A 16,160-nucleotide genomic window follows, 5' to 3' on the forward strand; every position below is an offset into this window, starting at 1 on the left:
ATGATTTAAATGTTATATATAAAAACTTTGTGTATGAAAATTTGTATTATATAATTCTATTTCAAACTCTAAAATTTAAGATGGTCCTGGGATAACATCTACTTAAGACAAAGTTGTTATTTTTAATCTATATTTTAGATGAAAAATAAGATTTGGTAGTATTGTTTAAAATATCAGCATATTAACAATTGGTGCCAATTTTACTTTAAAATATATTGTTTTTTAAATTGACTTCCATATTCCTAAATTATTGTATAATGTTAATATAGTATAATATTAAAGATTATGGGAAGCAAGAGTGCAGTCAGATGGAAAGAACAGCAACTTTGGAGCTGGACAGGATACGATTCTTCATGTGATGTATTGAATTGTATCTCCTTCCCTCCCCCAAAAGATATGTTGAAATCCTAATTTCTAATTCCTGTGAAAGTGATTTTATTTGGCAGTAGAGTCATTGCAGATGTAGTCAAGTTAAGTTAAGGTAATTTGGGTGGGCTCCTAACCAATATGACTGGTGTTTTTATAAGATGATACTGACACTTATAGAGGGAAGATGATGTGAAGACAGACATCATGTAACGACAAAGGCAGAGGTGGAGCAGTGTAGCTGCAAGCCAAGGAATGCCAAGGAAGCTAGGAAGAGGCAAGGAAGGATTCTGCCAAGAGCCACAGAGGGAGTGTAGCCATGCTGACACTTTGAATTCAGACTTTTAGCCTCCAGCCATGATAATAAATTTCTCTTGTTCTAAGACATCCAGTCCGTGGTCATTTGTTAGGGAAACTCTAGGAAATGGATATAGTCATATACCAGGTGTTTGGATTTTGGGTCCTTTAACCTCTGAATCTCAATTTCCTTTATGTAACAGATTAAGAACAGTTCTAGCATGGAGTAGACATTGTAAGCTTTGCCATTGCTGTTTTCTTCAAAGATAATTTACATTTACAATTGTAAAATTGAGGCTTACCATAGAATTAGGAGTAAAAACCTTGTCTATGCTTCCCATTCACAGTCTCTAACTTACATAAGCATACAACAGATTTCATATGACCCATAGAATTTTACTAGGTGATAAAGGATTACATTTGTTTTGTACCTGTAAATTTAGAATTTAGCTGTTGATTTTTTAAAACTAATTTTCAAAAATAAAATAACTCAGAGTGACTCAGTTTTAAAAAAATTCATTCAACTGCTAAGTTTTAGGAGGGTCTAAATAATTTAAATATGGATGTTTATTTCCTCCACCCCCTTTATCTGATGAGTATTTTTGAGGGCAAGTTTTTTACATTGATGTATTACCTATTTAATAAAAAGGAAGCATTTAAAATACTTTTTAAAATGTTGTTCGGTACTCCAGGGCACCCTGCTGCCTCATTGTGCCCCTCTTACATACATTTCCTCTGACTCATAATCCATATTCACCTTCTTTCCTATGAGGGCCTGAGTTATACAAACGACTTGTTTTACAATTACAGTAACCTCTGTGGAAAACTCAGTGCTATCCCTTATTTTTGAGCCATGGGTAGGAAGCAGTGTAACTTGCATTACTTCCTCTGAAGCAAGAATGTGGATAATTGCTCAGCCTCTACAGACTTCTCTTTTTTGCTTGCTGCTGTGGTATCACACCAGTGACACTAACATGACTCATAAAACTGAAGAATCTGCTCTAGGCACCTTGAGCAGGGGTAATGCCATGCCCATCCTATCCCCTAGCTCAGTGGTCGGCAAACTCATTAGTCAACAGAGCCAAATATCAACAGTACAACGATTGAAATTTCTTTTGAGAGCCAAATTTTTTAAACTTCTTCTAACGCCACTTCTTCAAAATAGACTCGCCCAGGCCGTGGTATTTTGTGGAAGAGCCACACTCAAGGGGCCAAAGAGCCGCATGTGGCTCGCGAGCCGCAGTTTGCCAACCACGGCCCTAGCTGATGTCTGCCCTACCTAATATCAATTGAATGAATTTCCTTGTTGCTACTATTGTTGCTGTACCTCAGTGTCCGAGCTAAGGAGCTATCTCTTGAAGCTTTCAATGCTGCCTTTACTAAGAATTCTAGAATAGGGTTGGAATGGCCCTCTCCATAGCTCTATGTCCCCTGGGCTAAAAAGCCACCCTGTTTTAGTTTACAGTGGCTCACAGTTACAAAACCTACCTCTGGAATGTGAATTATCTCAATTAAGACCCTGAAGGCTCATGAGAAACTTTTACCTCTCCCTTAAGGACTTTAAATTAGGTCTTGTCCATGATAAGAGTTACAACCAGAAATAACTTTATGACCTAGCTACATGGCAGGGCAAACTTTTAATTACTCAACATCTTCTGTTCTTATTGTCCTGCAGTGACCTTCTTTCCCTCTGAAGCCCCTAAGGTGATCCTTAGCTCAGAATGTCATAAGTACCTCATTCCCTCTCTTTCCTGGAACCTCTCATGTATGTGGGGTTCACATGTGTAGGTATGTATTAAATTTGGTTATTGTCTCTTTTTAATCTATCTCATGTTTATTTATTAGACTAGCTGGAAGAACTTAGTGGGGTAGAATTTCCTCCTCTTCTACAGTATTGTTAAGGAATGATTACTTCATGATGGGGCATTAAGGAAGAAATGAAAGTTCCATTTCCTAGACTCTTTAAATCTGTTCTTACACAAATATTTGGTTATGTTAGCCTCCTTAGAAATCTCTCCAGCTTCTTAATTTCCTGCAGGACATTTTTAACACTCAGGGTGACTGAGCTTTCAGAGACTTCGTTGTCAGAAGCAGTAACCAGCTCTGGATAGCTTACACAGGAAAGGAATTTTTTAGAGGGAGATTGGGTAGGTCACACATAAAATGGATAGGAAGTTGAGAGAAGCATGTTTGGAGACAGAAAAGGAAGTTTGGAAGCAGAAACAGTGATTTAAAGCTATAGCTGCTGCTGAGTTCTCCCTGCTACTGCTGTGGCTACTAATCTAATCATACCCACTCTGGTCTGTCTCCCAAGATTTAGTGATTTATATGGAGACTCAATCATCTAGACTCAATTGAATTGCTCCAGATTTTATGCTTTTGTACTGGCTGCCTGGGGTTAGGGAGAAGGAGGACTCATTTACCCCTTCGGCTTCTTTAGTGGGAGATTGAGTCCTGTCTCCCTACAAAATTCTCAAAATGGAGAATTCCACAATACTTGGGAGAGAGTTGCGATGCTGGGCAGTTTCATAACAACAAAAACAAATCATAATTATATCTCAATGATTTTTCTTCATTCTTACAATCTGAAGGTCTTGAGTTTGTACATTAGAAAGAATGTTATATGTCCATTGTGTGAGAGAGCATAATATTGTGGCAGGAGTATAGATTTTTGAGAAAGGCAGAGCTGGGTTCAAATACTTGCTCCTAATTATTAGCTAGATGATCTTGGGAAAATTGCTACACCTTCCTAAGTGGCAGTTTCCTATCTATATATATATAAAAGGCTAAGTGTCCATCTGACCGGTAACTATGATGCGCAATGACCACCAGGGGGCAGATGCTCCAACCGGTAGCTATGACCTGTATTGACGACCAGGAGACAGGCGCTCAATGCAGGAGAACCCGAGAACTGCCCTCTTGCAATCCGGGAACCCCTCTGGGGATGTCGGAGAGCCGGTTTTGGCCCGATCCCTACAGGCCAGGCCGAGGGACCCCACCTGCTGGAGGGACCCCGCTCACTCCACTGATGCCCTTCAAGCCACAGCGCCACCCCAGGTGCTGCCGGCCAGGGAGGGACCGTGGGAGGTTGGATTCAGGGAGTGTCCGGCCCATCTCACCCAGTCCCACCGGCCACCTACTAATAAATTTTCTTTCAATGTGCACGAATCCGTGCACCAGGACACTAGTTATAAAATAAGGAAAGTGAAAACAAACTTTGCAAGGACTATTGTATTTTTTAATGAGATGATATGTATTAAGTGCTTATAATATCTGGCCCTTAGTAAACAGTCAGTAAACAGTAGTGAAACACTTGTGTGTCATATGGCTCTAGTTTATTTTCTTAGCCTGGTTTCATTTCCTTGTCTCATGAAAATGCTCCATGTCCTTAAAGGTACCTGTGCTCTTTACTTTCTTGCTACTTCATATGCCTCCTCTTTTTTTATTCTTTTTTTATGGCTCATTTCAAATCCTCGTTTCTTAGTATGAATATACTTGTCTGTCTAGTACGAACTGTCTTCTTGACCATTCAGTTTGACACTTTGCACTTATAGTAGTTATTTCATGTGCTAGCTTTGATAAAGATAGTCTTCTAGAAGGCAAAGGAGACTCACTATTCTTGGGAAAAAGCAGTTTAGTAAAAGAGCATTGGGCCTGGAGTAGGTGATCCTTGGTTGTAGCCTAGTACCAGCTATTGCTATTCTGCTGGAATGGCTAATTACATCACACTCACACTATTTATTTTTTAAAATCAGATGGTTGTTCGGCCATACTGTAGTATTCTCTACAGAACAAACTTTCTTGTTTTTTTGCAATATGGATATACTTGAGTATTTTCCAAATCTTTAAGTTTTAGTCTCTTTTTGCTTACCATTATTCCTTCTTTGTTCTTGCAATTTACTATAAGCAGTCAGGTGAAACCAAGCTATTCCTTCAACACTTTGCTGAGAAGAAGTCACAAAGAAGAACAAATTTTCAGTTTTGTTCTTTACAAATTCCACAGAACACTAGAACATAGCCACTGTTTTCTTTTTGCCACTTTATAACATGGATCATCTTTTTTCCATTGTCCAATAACATGTTCCTCATTTCCATCTGAAACCTCACCAGAATGGCCTTTACCATCTATATTTCTACAAGTATTCTGTTCAAGATTCTTTATATATTCCATAAGAAGATGGAAGCTTTCTCTCATTTCTTTTTAAAGTCTTACCAGAATTAGCCTTAATATCCGTATTTCTAACATCATCTCATGTCTCTAGTCTCTACCCATTACCCAGTTCCAAAGACACTTCTGTCTTTTTAGGTATTTGTTACAGCAGCACCCCACTTTTTGGTACCAAATCTGTCTTAGCTTGGGCTACTTCAAAAATATATCACAGACTGGGTGGCTTCAACAGGCATTTATTTCTCACAGTCTTGGAGGCTGGGAAGTGCAAGATCAAAGTGTGGGCAGATTCACTTTTTGGTGAGGACCCTTTTCCCTGACTTGGATATGGCTACTTTCTCACTTTTTCTCTTCCTGTTGGGGTCAGTAATGAGTGAGAGTTCTCTCTTCTCCTGGCTCCATTTTCAATGATGTTTCTGTTTGTTAATTTTTACAGTATTCTTCAGTAGTTAAATGGGTAAATAATCTGGTACATCCAGGAAATGGAATAATGTTCAATGCTAAAAATTAATGTGCTATTAAACCATGAAAAGACATGGAGGAACCTTAAATATATATACTTAGTGAAAGGCCAATTCGGAAAGGCTACATACTGTATAATTCCAACTATCTGACATTCTGAAAAAGGCAAAACTATGGAAATAGTAAAAAGATCAGCGGTTGCTCCTCGGGTTAACAGGATAAATAGACAGAGTACAGGGGATTTTTAAGGCAGTAAAAACTATTATATATGATACTATGATGGTGTATACCTGTCATTATACGTTTGTCAAAATCCATAGAATGTAGTTGTAGAACATCAAGAGTGAATTTTAATGTAACCTATGGCCTTTGAGTTATTATGATGTATCACTGTAGGGTCCTTAATTGTAAAAAAATACTCTGGTGGGGGATATTGCTCCTTGGGAGGGTGTGTGTGTGTGTGTGTGTGTGTGTGTGTGTGTGTGTTTGGCGGGGGAGGGGTGCAGAAAGTATATGAGAACTCTGTACTTTCCATTCAATTTTGCTGTGAACCTAAAACTGCTCTAAAAACATAAAATATATTTTAAAAATTCTGATAATGGAAACAAAAGCTGTCATTTTAGCTATCTGGCCAGGTCTTACACCGGCTGGTGTACTGCAATTTAGTTCTGACACTAATCACCCTGAATTATCATCAGACTTCACAGGTGTAAGGACATGGTCCCCAATAAGACTGCCACCTCTTCATATACCAGCTGCAGTCAGGTCCCCAGGCTATCCACACTTCTAGCCAAGTAGCTTACAGATAAGGGGGGTTCCCTACTCCCCCCGCCCCCCCCCCCCCACCAAGACTGCCCTCACTTCAGATGAAAGTTGGAAGTTCAGAGGTCTCTAGGCCACCTATACTTCTGACCAACAGGCTCTCAGGTTTAATACTTTGCTAGAATGATTCATAGAACTCAGGAAAATGCTATACTTATGATTACAGTTTTATTATAAACAATATAAATTGGGATCAGCTAAATGAAGAGATGCATGAGGCAAGGACTTGAAGGGTCCTGAATGCAGAGCCTTTTACCCTCTCCCTGTAGAAGCAGGTCACATCACTCTCCTGGCACATCAGTGGATTAACCAACTAGGAAGCTCCCCTGTGCTTCCATGTCCAGAGTTTTTATTGAAATTTCATGACATAGGCATGATTAATTAAGCATTGGCCACGGGATTGAACTAAATTTCCAGCCTTTCCTCAGACAATGAGGGGTTCTGTGCCAAAGTCCCTAATCACATCTAGTCTTCCTGTTCACCAGCCCTGAGCCTGAGCCTGAGCCTGAACCATTTATTAGCATAAATTTGAGCTTGAATCAAGGGATTTATCAAAAACAAATACACTCGTATCACAGGAAATTCCAAGGGATTTAGAAGCTCCCTGCCTGGAATCCAGGACAAAGATAAGACAAATTCTTTTGTCTTTTTTTAATGTATTTTTATTGATTTCAGAGAGGAAAGAAGAAGGAGAGGAATATCAATGATGAGAGAGAATCGTCGATTAGCTGCCTCCTGCACGCCCCCTACTGGTGATCAAACCTACAACCCTGGGAATGTACCCTTGACTGGAATCCATCCTGGGACCCTTCAACCTCTATCCTCCTCCACGGGTTGACACTTGATCCACTGAACCAAACCGGCTAGGACAAATTCTTTATTAGACAACACCAGGCTTTTAAAAAAATGGTGGCCCTTGAGAAACCTAATACTTTTTCTTTTTAATTTGAAAATGTACCATGGAAAGCTGAGGTAACTGAAAAGTATTTAAGATTAGAAGATTTAAGAGTAATAGCTGATTTACAAATCTCTGTATTAGTCTGGTTTTAAATTATGTCCACAAAAGAACATCCAGCCTACAGAAAAGTCTTAAAAGAGTTTATTTGAGCCAAATTTTGAGGACACGCCCAGAAGCAAAATCTCAACTGATTGAGAAAATGCTCGGGAGAATAGTAGGTTTGTAGTTCCTTTTCTGAATTTAGAATCAAAGAAAATGTAAGGAGGATCACATGAAATTCATTGTTGGTAAATTGAGGTGGGAGAAGGCAAAGCAGGGAAATTTCTAGCATTGAACAACGGGCAAAATGGAGAAACACGTATTTCTTGTACACTGGTCAGTACAGGATTGTTAATAATTTACATTTACAGTACTAGGGATGGTATATAAGGACCAAGATTAACATGAGGGGTTCTGTGCTCCTGTGCTCTGGTGCCTACGTTATGTCTTCGAGGGATCTGGAAAAGAAAATTACTCTGGCCTCATAGATGCATAAGAACGATGGACAGAGTTCAGTTAAATAAAGATTTACCTCCTCTAAGGAAGCTATAGGCCTGGGGTGTGACTACCTGCCATGGCCTGCTCTGTTAGGAATTCATGATTAGACCATCCTGTGTGGTTACTTTTGTTCACTGAGCTTGTCAGGCCTGCCATGTGGCCCCTGAGCTTATTAGGGTTACTTTATAGCTCCTTTTTTTGTTCACAGTTCTTCAAATCTTTTTATTATAGTTCTTTACATCTTTCTACATCCTGCAGTTTGAATTTTATATTTATGATTTTGATGCATAAATGAATTTCTTTTGATAAAAAGTATATAGAGAGGAATTACTTGGAAAGGTGAGCTACTAGAATAACATATGAGTCTTTCCAGTTTTCACTCACACTGGTAAAATAAAATAAACAGATAACCTTAAAAAGCTTTTTTCCTGAGCTGTAGGTTGCTTCATTGGACTCACTTTCCTCTCTAAGAGCAAGTTATTTTAGAATGTATCCACTTTTTCCAAGGAAGTACTTAGTTCTGTTTTTTCTTTTGCAGATTGATTATACCGGAATAGACCCTTCCAGTCCCTGCAATAAATGTTTGTCCCGGAATGTGACACCTTGTATTTGTACAATTAACTTCACACTGGAACAGTCATTTGAGGTCTGTATTCCCAAGTAATGTGTTTAAGAAGCCATGCTTTAAAAAGTGTTGATATTATGTTAATTATTTTACAAAATTTTTGTGTGTGTGTTTGGAGAAGTCACTTTAATTAATTGGTTGTATATGCTCTTATGCTCAGCTTTTTTTTGCTATTATGCTGTCTGGCAATTAAAGACATGTATTTAGGTAGTTTATTTTAGTTAGCACCCTGTAATCTAAATTTAAAACATCGTATTTTATATTACAGGAAAATTTTATTGTACAAATCAATTTTGATCACGGTTTATATCTACACTTTGTATTTTTAAAATTATTGTTCAAATTATTTTGCCCACTTCTAATATTAAAACAAGTTTTTAGAAAATAAATACTGCCCTAGCTGATTTGGCTTAGTGGATAGAGCGTCAGTCAGCCTGATAACCAAAGGGTCCTGGGTTCCATCCTGGTCAAGGGTACGTACCTTGGTTGCAGGCTCCTCGGGCCCTGGCCCTGGTCAGAGGCAACCAATCGATGTGTTTCTCTCACATCAGTGTTTTTCTCTGTCTTTCCCTCTCTCTTCCACTCTCCCTAAAAATCAATGGAAAAATATCCTCGGGCAAGGATTAAACAAAAAAAAGGAAAGAAAATAAATACTAATTTACCCATTATTTTACGGTATTATTTTTCTATCAGATATGAACATCACTATAAATACAAACACTTAGTGAAACTATTGAGCTTTTATATCTTGACTACAGGCCCGGTGCACGAAATTTGTGCATGGGGTCGGGGGGGGGGGGGGCGTTTTCCTCAGCCCAGCCTGCACCCTCTCCAATTGGGGACCCCCTGGGGGATGTCCGACTGCCAGTTTAGGCCTGATCCCACCTAACTGGCAGTCAGACATCTCTCTTGCAATCTGGGACCACTGGCTCCTAATCTCTCACCTGCCTGTCTGATCCCCCCTAACCTCTTTGCCTGCCTTCCTAATTGCCCCTAACTGCCTCTGCCTGCCTGCCTGATTGCCCCTAATCATCTCTGCCTGCCTGCCTAATCACTCCTAACTGCTCCCCTGCCGGCCTGGTCACCCCCAATTGCCCTCCCCCGCTGGCCTAATCTTGCCCCCAATGGCCCTCTCCTGCTGGCCTGGTTGCCCCCAACTGCCCTCCTCTGCAGGCCTGGTCGCCCCCAACTGCCCTCCCCTGCTGACCTGATTGCCCCTAACTACCTCTGCCTTGGCCCCCACCACCATGGCTTTGTCCAGAAGGAAGTCGGACGTCTGGAAGATGGCTGGTTGACCTGGTCTAATTAGCATCTTACCCTTTTATTAGTATAGATAGATTATATAGGACAGGATTGCTTAAATGGGTGGGGGGGGACCTTTTTTAGCAGGAAGAGATGCTTTTGGCAGACAAAAATACATAATCCCTACATCTGGACTGATAGCCAGCCATATGCACTATACTGCCAAACCGGTCATTAAAAAATTGAACTGCTTTCTTACACCTTACACCAAACAGCTGTTGCCCTTAAAACCCCTCTTCAGCCCTTACCTTAGGTTCTGCCTTCGCAGTTCACCTAGATGTGGTTCTGATGGGTCAGTTTCTATGCCAGTCAGTGTCAAAAGCTCCGCCTCCTAAACAGCCATCAGCTCCTCATGGTTCACCCAGATTTGGTTCTGATTGGTCAGTTTCTATGCCAATCAGTGTCTCCGGGCCTATCTCCAGGCCTGATCCGCAGCCTCCACGGCAGCTGTGGATCAGGCCTTGCCAGCAGCCGCGGTGGCTGCTGATCAGGCCCTGCCTCTCTCTCTCTCTGGGCCTGATCCACAGCTGCTGTGCCCGCCTTGCTCCTCCCAACCCCCACCCCAGCGCCCCGCTTGCCCACCGGCCACCAGCCTTTCTGTGATAGGAGCCTGTAGGCCTCGGGGGAGGGACCGAGAGGTGCTCCATGCACTTCCTGGTGACCATTCGTCCGTCTGGTTGTTTAGGTCATGATGGTCCCTGACCTTTTATAATGTAGATAAGCAGTTGGAACAACATTTCTGTGTCTGTGGTCTGTCTATGTCTTTTGTATTCATACTTATCTAGCAATCTGGGAAACTGAGCATAAAGGACAAATGGCAAGACCAGTTTGTGCTCTCCTTTACCTGAAAATTGAACTTAAAAATGGTTCTTTTATTTTGTAGGGAGCAAAACTGCTTTAATACATGCCAACTTTTTAGATTTTTCTACACTTGAGTTTTCTGAAAGGTAGTGATGACTTTTGTAGTCCCTGGTAGATGATTGCCATCTAGTGGTTGTAGATGCTCTTACACTAAAATAAAGGAAAATAATGTTGCCTTTTTATAAAAACAAGAAAATGAATTGGGAGAAGACAGATTATTTTACTTTGTTTAAGTGTCAAAGATTATTTTACTTTGTTTCAGTGTCAAAAGCTGAAATAACAAATAAATTGAAAACACCATAGAAATTCTGTTATTTTTCAATGTGATGGACAAATTCTAAAGATGCATTAAGTCCTTTTTGTCAGAATAGGCAGAATTAAAGCATTGAAAGAAACTTGTAATGATTTAGAAGCTACAATCTACATTAGAAACAGTTATTTTAGAACATTTCTTCTGCAAAGGTGATCATCTTCAGATTTATTCTTTTGTGGGCTCTGTGTTCTTTCGCAAGCCAACCATTTGAATTGCACTAAAGCCTTTTCAGAGAACTTCAAGTAAGTTATTTTGTCTCAGTATTCATTTAAAATGATTTCTTTTTCAGTTTGTAAGTTGAATTTACTGTACTTCTTAATTGAGATGATACTTTTTTTTAAAGCGTTTCCTTTGTTTCTGTGATATAATTTTTTTTTTTAATCCTCATTGGAGACTATTTTTTCTATTGATTTTTTTCTTTCTTTTGTAGAGAGATTGAAAGAGATGCAGGAGAAGGGAGGGAGAGTGGGAGGGAGGGGGAGAGAGAGAGAGAGAGAGAGAGAGAGAGAGAGAGAGAGAGAGAGAGAGAAAGACATGTGAGAGAGACACATCGACTGGTTGTCTCCTGCACACACCCCCACCTGGGATGGGGAGCAAACCCTCAACTGAGTTATATGCCCTAGACTGGCAATCGAACCTCTAACCATTGAGCCAAACCAGCCAGGGCTATGATATAATTTTCATAACCAAAAATAAAGTAAGTAAATAGTTTTCATATAAACATTTTCTTTATATAGAATAAAAGAATTTGCAAACATTTGGCATTTGAAAATCAAGCTCTAAATAAATGATTATGTATATGAAAATAGCAAATCAAATAAAGCATATTTGAAATGTTATTGAATTTCTCTTTTTCCTGGATTCCTTTCATCTTTTAATTCCTTTTAATAGTTTTAATTTTTAAAATTTTTATTGAATTTATTGGGGTGACATCTACACTAATAAAAGAGTAACATGCAAATAAACCATCACTCTGCTACACCCTTAAGCCACGCCCACCAGCCAATCAGGAGTGAGTATGCAAATTAACCCAACCAAGATGGCAGCCGTCCACTGGGCGAGCAGGAGGCTTGGATTTCCCCGGCGATGAAGGAAGCCAAGCTTTCCGCCTGCTCTGGCCGGCCCTGGGCTCTGCTCAAGGCTACAAAGTTTCAATTATAGAAGATAAATAAATCCCAGATCCCAGGGCCTCCACTTGGGTCGCCGGGGGGGCGTGGCCTGCCTGCAAACCACCACAGGCCCCTCGCCCAGGCCACCCCACATCTGAAAGGAACCCCCATCCTGATCTGGAACACCCTTCAAGGCAAACCAGCCAGCTCCCCACCTGTGCACCAGGCCTCTATCCTATCTAATAAAAGAGTATTATGCAAATTGACCATCATTCCAACACACAAGATGGCTGCCCCTATGTGGTCAAAGATCCTGCCCCCATGTGGACACAAGATGGCCACCACAAGATGGCCAGCAGGGGAAGGCAGTTGGGAGGGACCAGGCCTGCAAGGGAGGGCAGTTGGGGGCGATCAAGCCTGCAGGGGAGCAGTTAGGCATCAATCAGCCTGTCAGGGGAGTGGTTAGGGGGTGATCAGGCTGGCAGGCAGAAGTGGTTAGGGGCAATCAGGAAGGCAGGCAGGCGAGTAGTTGGGAGCCAGCAGTCCTGGATTGTGAGAGGGATGTCTGACTGCTCGTTTAGGCCCGATCCTACCTGGATTGGGCCTTAACGGGCAGTCGGACATTCCTCAAGGGGTCCCAGATTGGAGAGGGTGCAGGCTGGGCTGAGGGACACATACACACCCCTCCTCCGACCTCCCCCCCCCGCCCGTGCATGAATTTCATGCACCAGGCTTCTAGTTGGTTAATAAAATTATATAGGTTTCAAGTGTACAATTCTATAACACATCATCTGTATATTGTATTGTGTGTTCACCACCCAAAGTCAGTTTTTCTTCTGTCACTTTTATCCCTCCTTTTCTTTAATTTCTCTTAATTGAGGATAAGATTATAGATGATAGAGGTAGCAACCAGAAATTAGAAAATTGCTTCATGTTTTTGCTACCTCTAAAAAATCTTACATTCAAGATGGCATCTTGTGAATAATGGTAGTGTATGTAGGTTACTGTTCTTACTCAAGTTCTAAGTTGGCTCCATTGAATACATTAACCTTTTGCACTCGGATGTCGAGTGTGACTCGACATGATAGCATTAGAATAAAGGAATCGAGAAAAAAGCAAGCAAGTGCAAAGGGTTAAAGTATTTTTCTTGATTATTACGAAGTGAACATTATTTTAGATACTTTACTAATTATTAATTTAATAATTACTATTATGTAGTATTCTGTGAAGAAATTTATTGTGACTCAGCTCAAGTTCAGAATTACTTGGGTGATAAATGCTCATTGGGTAAAGACCAGTTTGAATTAGAGAAAATTTTAAGTTGAAAGTAGATCAGTATAGGTGTGTGTGTGTGTTCTTTTAAATCTAAATAGCACTTCTTTGAAGTCTTTAAGGATATTTTCAAAGTTTACCCTTGGATTTTTGCAACATACTTTCTTTAACCTTATTTACAATTTGTGTTGTTTTAGATTGCCAAGTACTGGTAGAGTTCACCCCAGTACCTGTTTTTTAAGTTTTCATAAATTCTAGTAAATTAGTACAGTTCAAAATTATGTAGCCTTTATGTATGCATGACACAATTTTATGATTAATAGTTTTATATGAAAAAAATTTTCCCTTTCTGTTTCTTTAGGGCAATGTGTTTATGTATTATGGACTGTCTAATTTCTATCAAAACCACCGTCGTTATGTGAAATCTCGAGATGATAGTCAACTAAATGGAGATCCTACTGCTTTACTTGTAAGTAAAATGATGAAATATGAAAATGTGGTTTCTATGAAACAATCTGCTAATTGTTTAGTTAGAAATGTTAAAAATATTTTTTTAAGAATTTAAAGTGAAAGAGTTTATTAGTGAAGTAAGTAGAACAGAGAGAGAAGGCTACTCCATAGGCAGAGCAGCCAGAAATGTTAATTTTAATAATGCTAGAATATATTAAACTTTTACTTGCCATTTATAGTTTGTTTAGTGAGGGTTTTTAGTTAAAAAAATTTCCCCCTGGAATTTACAAAGATTAATGATTTCTCACAGCCAGAAGACAAATTACTACCTGTTTGTTTCTAGTAGTATTCTTGGGATTTTTGCTTTATTAATCTCTTTGTAATGGAATTTTGATGAGTCTAGCATTCTGGCTTTGTAATTTGTTCTGTTTGGGTTTATTCATTATTATCACACTAAGAATATGTAAATAAGCTACCTTTTTAAATTTCTGAGATTGTGTTTTAGAATTGAACATGTATGCTCTTCAATTTTTTAACTTGTGGGAAGCCTGAGTAGTGAAGTTCAAAGGGTGGGTTACTGAAAAATTGTCTGAGGAATATTTTGAAAATATAGATTCCAGAATTCTAAGTCTAATAAGTTAGTTTCTGCAATGGTGGAGCTCTAAAATGTGTATTTTTAACAAGCTCCCTTTCTGATGCTCAGCCTGGTTTGGGAATCGGTAGACTGGAGGATCTTAGTATTCTGACTGTTGTTCAGCTTTTCATAGTAGTGGTTGGTGTACAAGTATTTATGTTATTGCTGCCAGTCCAACAAACCATCAAGAGTCCCAGAGCAATCTAGGATCTCTTAGAAACGGTGAATCTCTTAGAATGTAATTTAGGATCATATTGTGATCAGATTGGTTCTGGTAAACATATAGCTGCCATAGGCAATCCTTACTGGTTTTATTGCTAGTTCCTGATGTTTGGGTTCTTAAGAAATAGCAAGTCTGTTTAAAGATTCTAGTTAGGGCTGTAATATTTTACAATTTATATGGATTTACTCTGTGGGATCCAATTTTTAGAACTCAAATCCAGAGAAGGTGATGTTCTTTGAGACACACCAACTTCCTAGGCCTCTCTCAATTTGTTGATTGGGAACATAGATTGGGTGTGTTCAGAGACCCAAAGTGGTAGTCGATTTATAATTATTTTATTTAGATACCTACTCACTTCACTGAGGGTGAAAGAAGCTGAGATTAATTCTTTTTTTACAAACTGCAAGCAGAGATTTTAGTCTAGACTAGGGATTGATGAAATGTTTTATTGTAAAGGGCTAGATGATAAATACTTTCAGCTATGTAGGTTATATGGTTTCTGTAGCAGCTACTCACCTCTGCCATTGTAGAATGGAAGCAGCTATAGACAATACTTAAATGAATGGGTGTAACTGTATTCCAATAAACTTTATTTACAAAAACAGGTGGTAGGCTGGATTTTGCCTGCATACTGTCATTTATTGGTCCCTGGTCTGGACCAAAATGTGTGAATTTTTTTTTCCAATCGTCACCCGAGGATATTTTTTCCATTGATCTTCAGAGAGAATGAAAGGGAGGGAGAAGAGGGGAGACAGAAAGAAAGAAACATCGATGTTAGAGAGACACACCGCCTGGTTGCCTCCCGCACATACCCCAACTGGGTGTGGGGAGGGAATTTGCAACCGAGGTACATGCCCTTGCCCAGGGAATTGAACCCGTGACCCTTTGGTCCATGGTCTGATGCTCTACCGACTAGGGCCAAACTGTAAATTTAAGACGAGGTGATTTTAAAAAATCTTAAAGATTTCAAAAATAGGCAGATTGAAGTCCAAGTTACTTAACATTGTGTGTAAGACTTCATAATATGATATCAACCTACACTTTAGGCTCATTGTTTTATACTTTATCTTTTTTTAAAAATATGTTTTTATTGATTTGAGAGAGAGAGAAGAGAGAAGCATCGATGTGAGATTGTTTTGAGAAATAACTTAATGTGGCCTTGCAGTCCCAAAACAACTCATATATACACCTAATCTCTACTTGGTAGAATCTCCATTTAACGCTGCAACTGCCATATCTCCTTGAGATCTTCAGCAGGGACCAATACTTCTTGCCTACCCAGCATTTTCATTTTCCTTGTATCTGAATGCACAGTTTAGAAAAGATTGTTATATTCTAGGAATCTGCATTAAGCTAACTCCCTCCCTTCCCTCCCTTTCTTCTTTTCTTTCTTCCTTCCCTTAACAGGGAATTTAACCCAGTATCACAAATTTTAAATTAATCCTGTTAATTTTATAAGCGAGGCACAGGTAAATCAAGGGACTTGCCCAAAGTCACTTAGTACACAGCTGGAACTAGAATCTCCAGTCTCTTTACCTCCAGTTTAAGACCCCTTCAATTATGTCACAACTAGATTGATAGTAGATTGCTTCTTAATTTTACTTGGACAGAAAACTTTTTGTGGTTATGATTTCTGTGTTGATATGAAAATAAAAATGTCAGTTTGGTATATACCTGTATGACAAAACATATGCAAGGAAAAGTTACATTAAAATGATAATGCAGTGCCGAAACCGGTTTGGCTCAGTGGATAGAGAGTCG

At 39.5% G+C, this 16,160-nt stretch overlaps 1 protein-coding gene across 1 annotated transcript in view; it reads left to right on the forward strand.

Annotated features, from left to right (window-relative positions):
* Positions 1-16,160, forward strand: part of TMEM30A (transmembrane protein 30A) — a 39,827-nt gene that overhangs the window by 14,168 nt on the left and 9,499 nt on the right. Inside the window, exons 2-3 of the mRNA XM_079780851.1 lie at positions 8,149-8,256; positions 13,454-13,561. Of these exons, the coding sequence (XP_079636977.1) occupies positions 8,149-8,256; positions 13,454-13,561 (216 nt within the window). The remainder of the gene's footprint in view (positions 1-8,148; positions 8,257-13,453; positions 13,562-16,160) is intronic.

The sequence above is a fragment of the Cnephaeus nilssonii genome (assembly GCF_951640355.1).
Source record: "Cnephaeus nilssonii genome assembly, chromosome: 9".
Taxonomy (NCBI): Eukaryota; Metazoa; Chordata; class Mammalia; order Chiroptera; family Vespertilionidae; genus Cnephaeus; species Cnephaeus nilssonii.